General features: G+C 42.8%; 1 protein-coding gene across 10 annotated transcripts in view; it reads right to left on the reverse strand.

The window, feature by feature from the left end:
- dgkb (diacylglycerol kinase, beta) overlaps positions 1-16,858 on the reverse strand; it is a 95,064-nt gene that overhangs the window by 8,582 nt on the left and 69,624 nt on the right. For 9 of the 10 annotated variants that reach the window (XM_037073222.1, XM_037073220.1, XM_037073225.1 and 6 more), the window contains 2 exons: positions 6,079-6,169; positions 4,743-4,938 (listed from right to left, as the gene is read on the reverse strand). In XM_037073222.1, coding sequence (XP_036929117.1) covers positions 4,743-4,938; positions 6,079-6,169 — 287 coding nt within the window. The remainder of the gene's footprint in view (positions 1-4,742; positions 4,939-6,078; positions 6,170-16,858) is intronic. The other variant, XR_005070529.1, reaches the window with a different exon arrangement.

The following is a 16,858-nucleotide window of genomic DNA, read 5'->3' on the forward strand; positions in this document are numbered from 1 at the left end:
CCAACATTTCCTTTTCCTTGTGAGGTTTCTCCTGCAAAACAATCTCAGTGGAACTTGTTTTATGTGTGGGGCGGCGAGCCATGGCATTAAACTGGCCTAATCCTGCTAAAGAAAAGCTAACAGCTGCTAGCTCGGTTAAGTTTGTACCATTAGCAGCCAGGTTAGCGTTAGAGTGACGTGCCGACTTGTTGTTGTTGGAGTCTACAGTCAGAGTCAGACTGACCTGGAACTGACAGTTATCAGCGTGATGTCACGGTGATTCAATCTTCAGAGATGATTGAGAGGTCGGATTTTATCGTGTATGATCCATTGTTTTTCTCATGAATTACCGACTATTATTTCTTAACACCATCTACCTGGAACAATAATCAGAAGTGGACTGTGCCAAATATAGAAGAACCCATCATGTTTACTTCCCAGAGATAAACTGGGAGGACAAATGAAGTCACCGAGCTGTTGACGCAAGACGGAGGTTGAATTATTAACAGACATGATGAGCAGCCTGTGGCCAAATATAAACTGAGACCAACCCTCACCCAACCTCCACTCGACACCATGCGCCTCGCTCGGGTGATGAAGGCAATATTTGACTGGTATAAACACACAACACACACGGAGAGGCACTAAAGGTGACAACGCGGAGCGGATAAGACAGTCGTGTGAATGAATGTCCATATGGGAGATTCACAAAAGCAGTTTTCCCCGTCAGAGCGCGGGATGAGAGACGACGTCCTTGTCGCTGTCAGACGACGACCTGTCGAGGCCGCCGGCTGCACACTGACACATGTGGAGCAACAGGGTGAGAGCGGAGGAATAAAAGAGAGACAGTGAGGGAGGCCGATCAGCTGAAAGTAAAACTAAAGAGGGATGGCGGGAGGAGGAGGAGGAGGGTGCGAGGAGGCTGATCCTCCAATGAAAGCTTCATGGGGCTTGTCACGGGGCATCAGTCCCAAACGTCAAACCCTTCCACCCACGCATGGACGCCATCCCCACCACCCTCCTCCTCCTCCTCCCTCCCTCCTCCTCCTCCTCCTCCCTCCCCTAGAAAAACCTCAGTCCCATTTTAAATAATTCACTCCGCAGCCATTCCCTTCCACCTGAGGGGCTTGTCTCCTGGCGTCACCAGCGGGACGATTTAACAGCTCCCGAAAGGTCAGAGTTTTTTTATCCCGTAGCCGCCCTCCACCTACCCGTCCACAAACACACACACACACACACACACACACACAAAATAATCCCTGCCAACAGTTTGATCTGTGCGTTGTGCTCGGCGGTGCTCCCTCTGGGTTAATGCACTCCTGTGTTTACCTCTAAATACGCAGTCCTCTTGATCTGACAAGTTAGGGCTGCTCACCTTGAGGGCACCTTCCACAAGGGCAATCCATTCACGCACACACACACACACACACACACACACACACAGGTGCACGCCCACATACACACATCGATAAACATGCACAAAATGGGGCGCAAACACGCAGAGACGTAGCGGCGCACACTCCCCACTCAAACTAAGTGCCTTCCCGGGATGGCCCTTCTTTTTTTTTTTTTTTTTTGTCCAACCTCAAACACCAAACTGATTGATTTTTATTCAGGGATTAATGGAGTGTTCATCGCGGCGAGGTTGGGCTTTGAATTGATCAGCTATTCACCGTCTGCCCTCTGCAGCACACCGCACCGCCGTCTGACAGTCACATCGTCACATTAGCGAAGTTTTTCGCATGCCAGATACACAAAAGAACTTGTTAGAAGATTGTTTTGTTCGAGCTGATTAGTTCAGGACTGAGCTGTTTCCTCTTCCTCCGACTCCCTTGCTGCCCTTGCTGTAATTTACAATCATTTAATTTTGTTTTCTCAGGTTCTCACTTTAAAAAAAAAAAAAAAATCACAAGTAGCGTGAATGCTGCGACTGTAACGTTGGGACTAATTTGCCATGTTTTTAACAAGCTTTAACATCAGTGTTCTCCGAGGGTGCGACTGAACTGCTGCTGAAACAAACAAAATTGGAATCACATCATGGTAAAAAAAAAACAAAAAACCAGAAGCTCCATCGACAGCTTCACAGAGATCTGTCTTCTCCACCAGTCATGTTTTGACCCGATGAAGTCTCAGAAGGGATCACCGGCAGCCACGTCTGGAGATCCTCACCGACTCGCCATGTTTCAAGCCCGACACTGATTGTAACATCCACTTCATCCCCGAGTACAAACGCACCTTCTCACCGAGAAACCTACAAACATACTGTGCATCACCTGAGCGGGCAGGAGTCAGACATGATGGGGAATGAAACACAAAGGAAACAAACAAATCCAGGATTCGTGGTGATGGCGAGGAAAAAAACATATCTGCGTTAACGTTTTCAGACATATATATATTTTTCATTCTCTTGTAATTCAGAGAGTCTTATTCAATGGTGCTGATTATAGTTTTGCATTCAAAATTAAAAAAGTAAACATTTCTAACATGTCAACTTTCCACGAGCACTACAAAAACAGCCATGTTGGAGCTTAATTACAATTTCTTCTATGAAATATCTCAGACTAAAGAGAATTTAGTTAATCAGTAGTGAAATATGTTGAACCCTTTAATCAATCTCAACTTTACAGCGGTATTGACGGCACTGTCCACATACTGTATAACAAGATCAATACTCTACAGGTACATTATTATCTCTGCAAAGGCTGCAACTAACAATTATTTACTGGATTTATTACCTCCGCCAAGGAGCTTATGTTTTTGCCCGTGTCTGTTTGAGGGCTGGTTCATTGGTTCGACAGCAGGATGATACAAAAACCACTGAACTGATATCCACCAAACTTGGATGGAGGACGGATCTCCACCCAGAACAGACAGTGCTGACTCTTGGTGCAGAATCGGATGAATAGATGGATCCAGGTCATTTTTTTTGTTTCCACACAACATTGTTGTTAATTTCTCAGGGAATAATCTTGATCTTGATGAAAACAAAACAGCCAAATTTAGGTGGCTGTTGTCTAAGATCAAGGATAATTTGATGTTGGTCCTGCTAAAAATTTGGATCTTGCAGGTTTAAAATATGTTTCATTTGATATTGGACAAGGCTTTATTGAATTAAAGGGGACTGCCGGAGCTTGATGGAGGTGTGCATTCAACTCAGTGCCATTCTAGTTGATGAGCTGTTTGATCTACATAATCTCAGAAAATGGGTAAAAAATAAAACAAAAACTGAACAATATTCAGTTTATTGTCATAGAGGAGAGAAGAAAATAGAAAATATTCACACTTAAAAAATCAGAGGATGTGAACCTATTTTTTACCCAGTTAAACAATGATTAAAACAGTGATTAATTTTTGCACCTCTAATGTCAGTGAGGCAAAACTTAGAGGAGCAAAATGCTAACAAGCTCACATTTTACCATGTTCAGTTCAGTCAGCATGCTAACATTTGTAATTAAAAAGAAATACAGTGTAAAGTTGAAGCTTCTGGGAAAAAAAAAAACATTAGATTTGTTAGTGATCTGCTGGAAGAGCTGGAGAAAGAAATAAAGTTGAAGAAAACCTTGAATATATATAAATTCATGGTAATATATCCAATGTCATAATCCAGAACCTTTACTATCAGTTTAACGTTTGCCCACTGTGGTTTTATCACGTTTACATTTTGGATTTAAACACTTCTTGCACCGCGACTTTCTCTTTTCTCGTCCTGATGAGTCCTTCAAACAGACTCACACCGCTTCACCACAGAGCAGCTGACTCATTCTGCTCCGTTCATTCATATATTCTCATTGACGGGCTTCCTTTTGACGTAAATGGATTCAGGGGTATGCCCAACACCCCCCTCAGTCCGCTCCCATTAACTGAGCCTGTCCACCGGAGCCTACACAGACCATTAATACACAAGTGACAGTTCCAAACACTGACATGATTGTACCTCCTTTTTTGCAAACAAAACCTGCTGGCTATGATTCACCTTGTCATCGGTGAAATATTCATGCGCTCGGGAAAAGTTTGGTCCCAAGTTTAGTCTTTGATCTATCTGATAGGAGCAAGGACACGGACTGTCTGTGTGTGTTCGGGCGCCAACTGGTATTTTCTTTTTAAAGCTGTCGATGACTCACCATTTTTTTAACTGTATGTCACATATTAAAAAACACATCTTCAAAGGTTCTGTGCTCAAAATAAGACTCTTGACGTGCTGATGTTCGGCGTGTAAGCATGCTAACATTTGCAAATTAGCAGTAAACATAAAGTGTGAATGAGGATCATCAGGCCGTCTGGTGGATTGTGAGATATTCCACCAGATAAGAAAAACTATGACCTGTCGGTGGCGCCGGATAAAAAGTCCTGGGATCACCAAAGTCACAAGGATTCAACCTCTGGGGACCCTGAATGTCTGCACAACATTTGAAGCAATCGATACGGTAGATTCTGAGATATTTTACAGGATAAGTAAGTTTGACCCACTGGTGGTGCCAGATAAAAATCCCTGGCATCACCAATAGTCACAAGGATTCATCCTCTGAGCACCATGAATGTCAGGACAGAATCTCATGGGAATCAATGAGACAGGGAGATACTGAAGTGTGTATGGAATTGGTGGACTGACCACCACTGCCATTACACCCACAACACATCTTGCAATGGTAAATCTCATGATGACATATTGGTGTTTTCCAGTCAGATATGTGCTTTAGTGGTTTAGCTCACTGCAGACGACCATTAAATAATCACAAACTTATGATTTCAGGTGTCAACGTTACCTTGAACGGCAAACGTGAGCTCTTTGGGGTCGAGCACCGGCGTCCTCTTGTCTTGGCTCTTTTTGCCTCCCTTGCGGTTGCCCCTCCTCTTCTTGCTCTCGCCCCAAAGGTTGGAGCCGCCGTGCATGCTGGGAATGTTGAGGATGGCGATGCCTTCCAGGGAGATGCTGCTGAGGTCCAGAGTAACACCATCGCACTTTTGGAAAAGAGAGATGAAAATGAGTTGCCTACCTTCATGAGTTGAACTTAGAGGTTTCAGTTGAGCAAAACCGCAATCAACAAAGAAACCTTTGCAGTGGACATTTGAAAAAGAAGTAGTTTTATATTTAAATGTTCCTCAGAGATGTTTCTCAATGTAAGACTTAGTGTTGCCCCCATTAAAATGGCTGTTCCCTCAGGTAACTCTCTGTCGTCGGCTGTGTCAAACAGCCAATCAAACGTCACGATTCAGTCAGGATTCAAAATGACCAAATCCAAGATGTGATGTTTGTTTCATCCCTGGAAGGAGGATGGAGTCGGTTTCAAGACTAAATAAACACTATATTGTATATAAATTTGGATGCACAGCATTTGGTAAGCAGCACCAATTTGAACGCTAATAGTCGTCGAGTAGTAAGAAGATCTGAGCTTGTAAAATGTTTAGAAATCAAAGCAGAAACAGTCGAGACAGGTGAGCAACAATGACCATCTTTCCCTGAACCTCTTTTTTTTTTTCTGAACCTCTCAGCCTAAACATTTTCTCTTTGTCTCCCTGAGTTTGTTTCTAGAATCACCTTCTGTTAAGCCAACAGCTTCATGTATATACACATCATATAATAATGGCTTTCTTAACCAGTGCGGCTCTTCATACCTGCTCCCCTCCACCACTTCTGCTACCTAACCAGCACTAATTAATAAAGACCTCTGCACTGCGTGGATAGCTCTAAGCAAGGGGGGAAGATAACCTGTATAGACGGCATCTTCATTATCACTCAATATCACACACAGCAGGGTCACGTAGGGCTAATTACCTGTGTGTTGAACTGAGGTTCAGTGAGAAGCTGGTGGGAAGGTGCACAGATAGCCTTCACACATCAACACTTTGTCTGCTTCAATCTGAAACTAGTACACATTTGTGCTATTTATGGAACGAGGGCTGACCAGAATATTTTCAGGAGGCAACATTAAGTCTTTCCTCAGTATTTGTTCACTTGGTTTAATCAAATACTTGTAATAATACAGACACCGTACAACAGATTGGGATTCGCATTAAAGTATTCACTATAAGAGTGAATGCAGTGACTCGCTGTGTTTTTCTATAGGGCTCAAAACAAAGACGATATGTGGTTTGATTTACCTCAACCTCCAGAAAGTCGTGGAGCTTCTTACATGTGGCCGAAAAGGTCTCCGAAGTGCCGAACTCAAAGTACCACAGCTTATTCTTTGTTCTGAAAGAAACAAGACAGAACGGAAACTGCAAAGGGACCGAAAAAAAAAGAGGAAACATGGGAGTGTTTCTTCTCACGTCAAAATCTTGAAGCCTGTGAGCTCATAGCATCTCTTCTTCTTCTTGTCTCCTCTGTCTACAGTCACGTCTATGCTGAGCTCATGAAAAAGAAAAAGCTGCCGCTCTGTAAAGGTGAGCTTGTGTTTGATTCGTGCACTGGAGAGGAAAAAAAAAAAAAAAAAAAGGGGAATCTTTCTAAACTCCACAGGAAATATACCTCTTGTGTTTACCGCTGACCAAAATCACACTGTCATTAATCTCCAGAGAACGCATAATGTGGCTCATTAATCACGTATCGAAGCACAATGATGGATCTAAAGCCAGTTAAGGAGGCATCTGAGGGGGCACATGGGGTGGTCAGAGGGTTCCCGTGCCCAACATTAAGGCCCAGTGAGGGGCGTGAGAGGGTAATCTACCTGCCCCAGCAATTAACAGAGGACTGGGGTGCTGCTCCCCGGGCTTCCTACAGCACACACTCCCATTGTTGAGGCTGATGATCAATGACCTCGCAGGGGTGAGTCACCATCTGTCCACACACTGCTATGCTATTTTAAATTCGCTCATGATTACACGCATGCAGACCAACAGGACTTCCAACGGGGAGAAAACTGTTTTACAGTCGTGAGCGTTGACTGCAGATCTCACACAAACCTTCTCACGCTGCTCAACAGAGGTAAACTTTGCAATGTTACGCTAACGTTAGCAGAGATGAGCTTTTCTGTCAGACCTCATCAGAATAACAACCATACAGGTTGGAGCAGCCTTTTACCACACATATTTACATTTCTTGTTAAGTGGCGACCTCTAGTGGCCACAGTGATTATAACGGCAGCAAAGGAGGAAATCAGACAAAGTAGAATAAAATGAATAAAGAAATAAGCACAGGACTTTTACCCAAGAGAGACTGCTGTTCTTGTCCGATGTAAAATCAAAAGTCAGCGTTGGAAACAGAGTTATTTACGTAATGCTAAGTATGTTTATAACTGTAGTTAAGTAAGTAACATGGTTATTTTAACCCAAACACCAATTCTTGCCATCCCAACCAGACAGCGAGCATCAACGAAGGTCTGATACGACGGTCGCCGATGAGCTTTACCGATCTTGTTACTTTAGTAATGGCAATACTCCCATTCGTTCATTTAGGTATGAGGATGCGGATCTCTCTAGAAGAAACACCCGATCTGCAAAGTCCAAACAGTCAACACGAAACGCTGTAGTGCATCATTGAGTCCAAATCAGTTTCAATCAGACATCACCCTATGGGGGCCAATCACATACACAAGCAATCAGACCGGCTGATCAGCAGTATTGCTGTTCAAGCTATTTACATTAAATTCATAAAACAACACTATAAATATAGCATCAGCAGGAGACAACTTTAATCTCACGATGGAGGTTTTTCATGTTTTGTTATAGGTGCTAACTGACACGACAGGTCAGCAAAACTTTCATAAAAAATACATGATACATGTAATTGCTTCGAGTTTCTGTATAATGTTTCTTGGGTGTCTCCAACAACAGCATGTTGCCAAGAGACTGCAACACCAGGGGAGGAGAAACATTCTGCAAACATTTAGTGGAGAGTGAAGAAGACTTAACTCCCAAGCTGAGAGCTGATACTCTGTCTAAGCCAGCAGGTAGGCTAGCCTCAGAGCTACGCTAACAGGGCAGCGATGGACAGCACCCTCGAACAGTGATAAAATAAAAGCAGAGAAATTAGCAGAATAGTTAATTAAAATACAAAAATCAAAGCGGCACGAAGTGTCGACAGCGGCTGCAAATCATCAAAAGTGCATCATGGGAAGCAGTGTCTGGGCCTTAAAGCAGCGTCAGATCACAATAGCCTTTTCATCTTTCCAAGAAACAACAGACAACAACGCACAATTCATCACGAGGCTTCAAGGACAGAAGAGAAAAAACAAAAACCTACAACAGTGCTGACATGCAGAACTGAACACGGTAAAAAATGACTTTCTCTTAGCTGGAATCAAAGCGCTACAAGAGGGACGTATTAGTATAAGAAGAGTAACAATCACTGAATTATTGATTTCCTCATTAGGACTTTTGTCAGGACCATTTAGCCACTTTATAAATGAGCTTTCATTAGGGTACTTGCAAGGTAGCCCAACTCACAGTTGATTTATAATGTGCAACATGGTCAATAGAAGAGGGATGGGAGCAGAGGGAGGAGGGGGGGAAGAGGCGGGAGGACGACGGGGCCACGCTGAGAGGCTTTCCACAACAACACATCCCACATTCTCATCGTCACCATCATCCGTCTGTATGCTCTGTCGTCTCAACACATGAACACAGGCGTAGGCAATTTTGCAAATAAACAAATGAAGGCGGCTGATTTGAAAAGCACATTCAAAGCTCGCGGTTGGTGAGTGATGGAGACGCTGGAGCCAGATACAGTTCAGGTAATGTTTTGGACTCTGTTGTTGCTTTGTCGAGGCTGGATTTGATGCTTTTTTGGTCTGTTTGGCAACCTTGATTATCTGAAGTTGAAAAGCAAGTTTTAAAAATGACACAAGTACATGAAAAGACAATGGAAAGAACTCAGGTCCTTTGGGTCGGTGGGTCGAGGCCAACCAGCGACCAAAGGTGTTAGTGTTTGACAAGTTTGGAATGATGCTCAGCAATCAACTTTCTTATAAATTGGACCTTCAACTCGAGAGAAAATGTTAAATTGCATCTGATGCAAAATTGGGTGATTGTGGGTAAAGTCAAACTGTCAAAACTCTACAAATATTTTTTTTTTTAATTGCATTGATTTGTAAAGCATCTTAAAGAGGAAGTGCACCAATTTCACACATTGTAGCCTCATGAAAGTTTTCACCACTGCAACATCACCCACTGGTTTATGGTCTGCTGTTCTGAAGAAACCAAAAGCGAATTCTGGTTTATCGTCTATTTCACTTTAGATGGGACCATTATTTAAAAAAAATGAACATCATGCTGCGTTCAAGAAAACCTGAAACTAGCAAAACTGTGGTCATTTTTCTCATACGCTTACATACATTCAGACCTCTTTTCGCAACCAGTGGACTGCAGACCTTTAAAATTTAACTCTGTTGCCTGGTATCATCTCTGCTTGATGCTAGCAGCTCGGAGCAACATTAGGTGCTAGCATAACACACTGACAAGAAGAAGAAGAGGGAGAATACTTCATTAATAATAAAGATAATTTTGGTTTTTGCTGCGTAACGAGCCTTAAAAACTTGTAAAGAGAATCCAGCTGCTCTTGCACTAGGATACATAAATTTGCCACGGTGGATGTTACTGAAGTGGTCAGTCATGGTTACTTAAGATGTTGCTGCCACTCCTTTCCTTTCATAAAGGGTGGTGCAGTGTATCCTGTCCTGAAGGAGATAAGACAGGAAGCAGCATTTAGCATTTGGAGACTCCTAACAGATCTCATCATGGCTGCCAATCACATATTAGGAAGCTTCCTCGGCAGCCACAGTGGATTCAGTGATCCAAGCTGCCAACTTCACATTAAAAAGCTGTGTTAACCCGCTGACTCTCATTTCATCTTACAGCGCGGCTGCATCTTCTACAAAGTCACATCTTAAACACAGACCTCTGGAGCCTCTTAGTTTTTACAGAAGAGCAGGATCGAGATTCACTCGGTTCGGCTGGGAATGAAGACAACTAAGCGCCCCGTAAGAACAGATACTGTAAGAGATAACGTCTGACCATCCTGTCGATTCCCACCACTTAACCTAACAAGCGCACCATGGCAACAAATCACCTCATGTCCCCGTTCATTAGGTAATTAGGAGCATCTCATTGGCTGGATCGGATTGTCATTCGTTATCTGCCGACCGATGCTAAACAGCGGACTCCTCTGACAGACTGACTGTGAGGAGCGTCTTCAACAGTGGCCAGCTTGTCCCAGGATTAATAGGGAGTCGGTTTGAGTAAGATGATACTCTCAAGGTAGATTAGGAGGACTTGACTTTATGGTAAGTGCAATAAAAGTGAACATAAAGTGCCCATTTCCTTAAACTGTTGGCTGACTTTAAGCTCCTGCATCCTTCCAGAGCATCTTCGAGGCTCATTCATTATATTTCCTGTGGGAGCAAGTTGTGATTTCAGGGGGAAAAAAAACAAAGAAGAGCGACAAACTGTATGTAGCAGGTTTGTAATTCTCCGAGTAGCCGCAAAGCCTCTGCTGTGATTGTACCTGCAGTGCGTCGATGCAAAGTGTACAGCAATGATTACTTTAGCGGTGTGCATGTGAGATCGGCTGTAGTAGTCACAGCTGGCATACCAAAAGAAAAACAGCGGCTCGTGTTTCCAGAGCCGCTGAGGTGTCGTCGATTTGCACAAACAAATCACGAAGCAAAGCTGAACGAAGAGGACGTACACAAACCGTGCGGCCGCGAGGGCGAAAAGACAACAACACGAGGCACTTTAGACAAACATCTGACACCAAGAGAAATAATGTATAAACCACACTGAGCAGAGCAAAAGGCAGACGAATGAAGCTCAAACGGCCTGAATCTGAACAACACGCTCACGTTCATCAACCCCTCCTCTGGTTGGTCACCGTATTAAAGGGTGTCAGAGGCGATAAGCTTCATGTAGCGTTGCTGTCCGGAGGCCACAGCACCTTTAGATGCACTTTCTACCGGCCACACTGAACGAGAGGCACACAGCCATTGATTTTTGTTCCCCTCTGACACTTAATCTAACCCGCGATGATCTACGACCTTATTTTCACACTAATTTCTTCTTGATCAGAGGTGATAAATATTGCATTGACATAACCAACTCTTTGTGCATTGCATCAATGCACTGTTTTGTTTAACATGACGCCGCCCGGAGCGCTCCGACTCCGACTGGCAGCTTGAGAAACGACCTGAGTCGCATCGTCTTGCCTTCAGAGACGCAGTGAGCGCTTTGAAAAATGTATTTCTTTCTGTTGCGCTGCACTGATTCATAGGTGAAGTTTGTTTTTGTTTTGTTTTTTTAGCCAGCACTACTGATGCTAGTATAAAATATCCAACATCTTGAAAACAAACACACAAACTGAACTGCTGATGTGATCTAATGCTGAACTGACAAGCTTCACACCTCAAATACCTTCATTTTAATTCTAATTTTGCAAGTGGAAAGTGTTAGAGGCAGAAATAAAGTCCCTGGCTGATTTAAGCTCAACCAGCTGAGCCAGACAACCACAGTTTTTTATTGTTTATAATGTTGACTGACTACTGTAAAACCAGCTGGTCACCTCCAGGGTTGAAAAATGAAGCAAACATGGAACTGCAACAAAACTGCAGTTCCCTGAACGGCCACTTGAGGCCGCCTCCAAAAGCGAGTCAATCCCATTATGCCATGTTTAAAGCCTGGTTCAAGGCTTTTTTTCCCAGTTTATAATAACTGTAAGGAGAGTGAATTTCAACTAATTATAAAATTAAATTATATTAAGGCTCAAAGTTATGGATAATCAAAAGCGTGTCATTCAGCTCTCAACCATGTTTTGTTGTCATTTGGAGAATTAAATAACATTGCTTGCTGTGCAGTTCATTGTGCTAACAGATCAGAAAGAACAGATGAAGGCCGGCCGACAGCTGCTGACCTGTGGGCAGAACCTGGAGGTTCTGGAGGAATAAACACCCAGTCGCCGGATTCTGCTCTGATTCTGGAGCCTTTTAACGTCAGGAGAAGATCTCATCACATTTCAGAGACAGGTGGTTTTATCTTCACTCTCGCTGCTTAACCTGTTTGCAGCAATGAGCCACGGAGGAGCCAAAATCCACTACAATTAACTGTTAATCCCTTTTATTTGACTGCTAAATGAAGGGGACATGGTTTTTTAGTTAATTTATGTACAAAGCGTTGAGTTTAGTCACAGGCCTGCGGTTTTCTGGCTGTTTGGGGAGAAACCCATCAAGCTCCTGCAAGTAACTCGAATAGACACAAATGATACAGAATGAGCCATTAACAGAGGGCTAACACAGTGAACTTGTTCGACTTAGCCGGCTTTGTAGCAGTTCACCTCATCCTGCTCACGTCAGCTCCACCCACGCTCCACCTCTTTGTCCACTGTTGGATTAGCCGAGAGTTAGGCGGAGTCAGTCACTGCCTAACAGGGCGACAGCTGGAGACTCTCACATAAGGATTCACAAACGTCTCTTCAGAAACTTATGAATGACGTCACAGTGGCTCAAATCAATGTAGTCCCACTGTGTCACTGCAGCTGGAGACATGATCTCTTTCCCCTCTGCTTCACTATCATGCCAGAAAAATATCCTAAATGTCTATATTTATTGACAGTCGACATGAAATGAATCTCAGAGTAAGCCTTCGTTAGATATAGCTTAAGTTTCCATCCATATCCACTCATAGTCGGGGCCACTCTGCAGTCACTAGTCGACACAAAGATTCAAGATGCAAAACGAGGATGAGGCGACATGCTGTGTGCAGTAATTAAAAGTGTAAAGCACAGGCATAAATTATCTCTCACCACATCGATCATAAATGAGCCGCAAACACGTATTCAGACATCCTGCAAAACACAAACACTGCGGCAAACGTTTCTAGTGCTCCTGTTTTTACATTCCAACTCAGATACTGCAGTTTAATCACCTTGTGTGTTCACTGCAGGCGCGCTGTGTTGGATTACCTTCCACTGACTGAGACGTGTGTTGTGAAAGTGTCGCTCATTAACAGCTACAATAAGTCCTGTAGAAATGAAACGCGTGGCCTTGTTTGTGACACTGTTCCTCATAGAACCATTCATCGGACATAAATGCAACAAAGCAATTCTCTTAATCAACTATTTCGTATTGGTGATGAAACTTCAGGTGTTTATCATCTAAGGTCTGACACCTCAGGTGACACGTCAACAGGTGCAAGTTTGATTTCAGTCTTCAGTGCAATCGAGTCAATCATCATTCTCAGTTCGCTTTTTGAGAGCTTCTTAAAATGAACCCAGTGGTTTTCAGTTATGAATGTTAAGGCTGGTATAACCGAGATTAATCCAAAAAAGAAAGACTCAAGCACGAATCAAGGAGCAGAAAACTAAACTAAGCATAAGCTAGAAATGCAGACAGCAAACACAAGGAGAAAACCGTTGAACTGATATTTAAATTCACTGTTAATGTCTATTTCTTTCAGGTAAACGATGTTAACACGTTTACACTGTTAGCTGACAAGCTGAGGACGTTTGTGTCATTGGTTGTGTTGAAGGAGGATCAATCAAACCTGAGCAATCCTGACATCAACCTTTTTAAGCTGTTTAATGTGATTCAGCTAATTAGCTTTTAGGATAATCCATGACTCAACTGCAGTGGATGATTGTTATTTAAAGTTAATCCACGACTTTTCTGCTGTGGTTGTTTGTTCGGTGCAACGCAAGAGAGTTACGTTTCTCTAAGAGTCTCCTCTGACTGTCCAGCTGTTAAACTCAATGTCTGAGAAGCTCTGAGTCGGTAAAAACGTTGACGGACTGATTTAAAATGACTTCAGTCAGTTTCTAACACCAGATTAAGCCTCTTGGCTAAAACACAGGTTGACGTATATCTTCTTTGTGGAGGTCGTTGGGGCAAAAAACAGCCTGAAAGGAAGAGCTGCAAACACAATCAGGACTAGATTAAATACTTCCAGCTCCACTGAACATCTTTTTTTAATGTACAGAACAGCTCTTAAATGTGCCGCCCCAACTGAAACCAAACTAATGGCTTTAAGGAGCAACTTTCCCAACTGATGTAGCTTTTAAAATGTAAAAATATCAAGAAACCAAACAAAAAATGGCTCCATCCAGCTTAATACAAGTCTACAGAAGCCCCAAGATCACTCAGTAATTTGAAAACAAGACAATATTTACACCCACACCCACTTCAGAAAAACTACAACCTAAAAAAGGGCATCTGAAGCATTTACGTTTTTTTTTTTTCATCCCAGTTTAGCAGAATGCTGCAGCAGTTTTGCTGTGAGGCTCCACAAATATTTTGCGGATTACAAAACTTCTCCATCAACATGTGGATGAATGGATAATAACTGAATCTTCATTGTTTGGGAGGTACTGGTCCTTTAAGTCTTCTAGTTAAAAAATGTGATTGGCTGCATGCAAACAATTTCCAGTATACAGTCAGCGAGTTAATACATGAGACCAATTAAACAAAATGCAGAAAAGTCACAATGATCAGGAAAAATAATATAAATCTTCAGTTTGTTAGTCACCAATGCAAACTTGTAAATTAATGACATCATTTTGTCACTTGAGTTATGTGTTTGTGTTCTGTGTGTGTGTGTGTGTGTGTGTGTGTGTGTGTGTGTGTGTGTGTGTGTGAGTGTGCTCCCACTGAGCTGGGGACAGGGCCACAGGTGAGATCCCTCTAAATTACACACAAGTGGTCATTAATTATAGATGACACTTTGGTCACATAAACGATTTCATCCTCAAATGAGGTCCGAGGGCGGCCGCTGCTGAGGTCCACCGCGTGTGTGTGTGTGTAAATGAGTGTGTGTGCATGTGTAAATTAGAGCACCATCACCTGTGGCCCTATTCCCAGCTCAGCGGGGACACACACGCATGCACACATGTCCATGCGTACACACACATCAGCGCGGGTGTGTTGATGGGCGCGTGTGTTTGGTGAATCCGGCGGCCCCATCCAGCACATCGCGGCGCTTTGATGAACATACTCATTATGCTAAAGAGTGCGCCATGCCCGGGCTTCCCTGCGCCTTCAGGAAAGGTTAACTCGGGATGGTTACACAGCACAGCGAGAGCCTGTGGGCGCACGGGGGCAGAGCGGCTCTGGAGGAGCGCGCTGACGGTGTTAGATGTCTCAGGACCAAAAATAGATCTGGGTATGCAGAGCAAATATCATGGGAACATCAAGGCGCCATCAACTGGTGCCACGGGATAAACAAACATGGCAGGTGAAGCCACCGCGGCTTTCACGCTGCAGCTCAAAGGTCCCGAATCAGATGTTTTCTCCTCACAGATCTCATGTTGTCTGACTGCGCAAAAAAACAAAACTGCGTGGAGGTCAAAGTTTTCATGCCACAAAACTGGATTCTGAGAGTGAAAATAGTGTAAATGTTACTGATGCTTTATTTCGGCTGCACTTTAAATTAGCTTTCTTTGATTAGCGACAGGAGCCTGAAATGTGTTCATGTCTTTACAGTTATTGTTTAAAATAACTTAACGACGCGCAGAAACGTTCTTAACACAGAAAAATAAGCGAATCCAGGCAGACGGCAGAGTCTCTGTGGATACAAAACACCACAACACACTTCTAGTGCGTCACACGTGATGACTAAGAGGTTTTATTTTCATATAATAGACTGTAATTGTTAATCTTGATAAATGAAGGAATTAGATGAATGAAGTAAGCCAGAAGATTTGCAAGTGAACAAGTGAATCTGAAAACTACAGAGTGACCCGTCTTTTCATAACCTTACCATCTTTATTTGCTTAATCGCAGCCATAACTTAATCACAGCTTGATTCCCTATAACCACAGTCACATCGTAACTATTTCTTCTCTAAATATGTTCTGGTTTATTGGCAGTGGAGAGGAACCAGGAGAATGAGGAACATTTGACGTTCATCTTTCCACATGTGCAGATATTACAGAGAGCAAGAAGGAACGTCAGGCATCAGATATTAAAGAACAGTATCTGAGAGCTTCCAGGGGATTTTGAGGTCTAATCCATTATTGATGTTCCTGTCTAGCTGTAGCATTGTTTAAACACATTATGCTGCTGTAGCGCCACCTAGCGGACGAAAGGCATCAAATTATGGAGGATTGTCGCAGATTAAATGCACAGTATGTGATTTTTTGGCTGCTTGTGGTCTCTGATTTACTGTAGAACAAACACAAGACGTAGTTTGACGATGTGAAGTGGGATTACCAGAGATTTCGTCTTCCTTGCTGAACAAAAATCACCCTGACGTCACTCAGTGAGAAGTGTTTGTGGAGGACATGATGTATTAAAGTGTATTCATGTTACATTAAGTCAGGTTTGCTCCGTCCTCGCTCTCTGAGGTATCACCTGATGTTCTCCCAGAAGGCATAGCAACAGAAACACACAGTTACCTTTGTACAAACTGACAGATTTCTTTGCGTCATTGTCGGCAACATTTGGGATCAATACAACTCAACGGGACATATAACAGAGGTCTAACATGGACATTTTTTTATATGCCCACTTCACCCAAGATTAAACAAAATAAAATATGATTGTAAAAAGCAAATAACTTTCAATCTTGAACCAGGAAAAACATCTTGGTTCAGGAGGTGAAGGTATACGGTGATGCTCTCTGATCGAGACCAGCACACAAAAACATCCCTAAAAAAACAAAACAAAACTGAATTTTCCACTGAATTTTAAGAAAAATACATCAAAGATCCTGCTGAATAACAAACAGACCCGAAGAAGTGGGAAATAAAGTAAAACAGCTGACTTGATTGTTTTGGAGAATCGTGTCACTGCTTTGCTAGAGAAATTGAAATGCAAATAAAGAAATGACATCTTTATATAGTTATCATAACCTGAAACATTTCTCAAAAACACTTAGAGATCAGCAGAAATGTTTAGTGTCGTCTGAGCTACAGTCAGGTCCATCGAACTGAGAGGAAATAAAAGATAAACACTATGTGAGAGTG

The sequence above is a fragment of the Acanthopagrus latus genome, chromosome 17 (assembly GCF_904848185.1).
Source record: "Acanthopagrus latus isolate v.2019 chromosome 17, fAcaLat1.1, whole genome shotgun sequence".
Taxonomy (NCBI): domain Eukaryota; kingdom Metazoa; phylum Chordata; class Actinopteri; order Spariformes; family Sparidae; genus Acanthopagrus; species Acanthopagrus latus.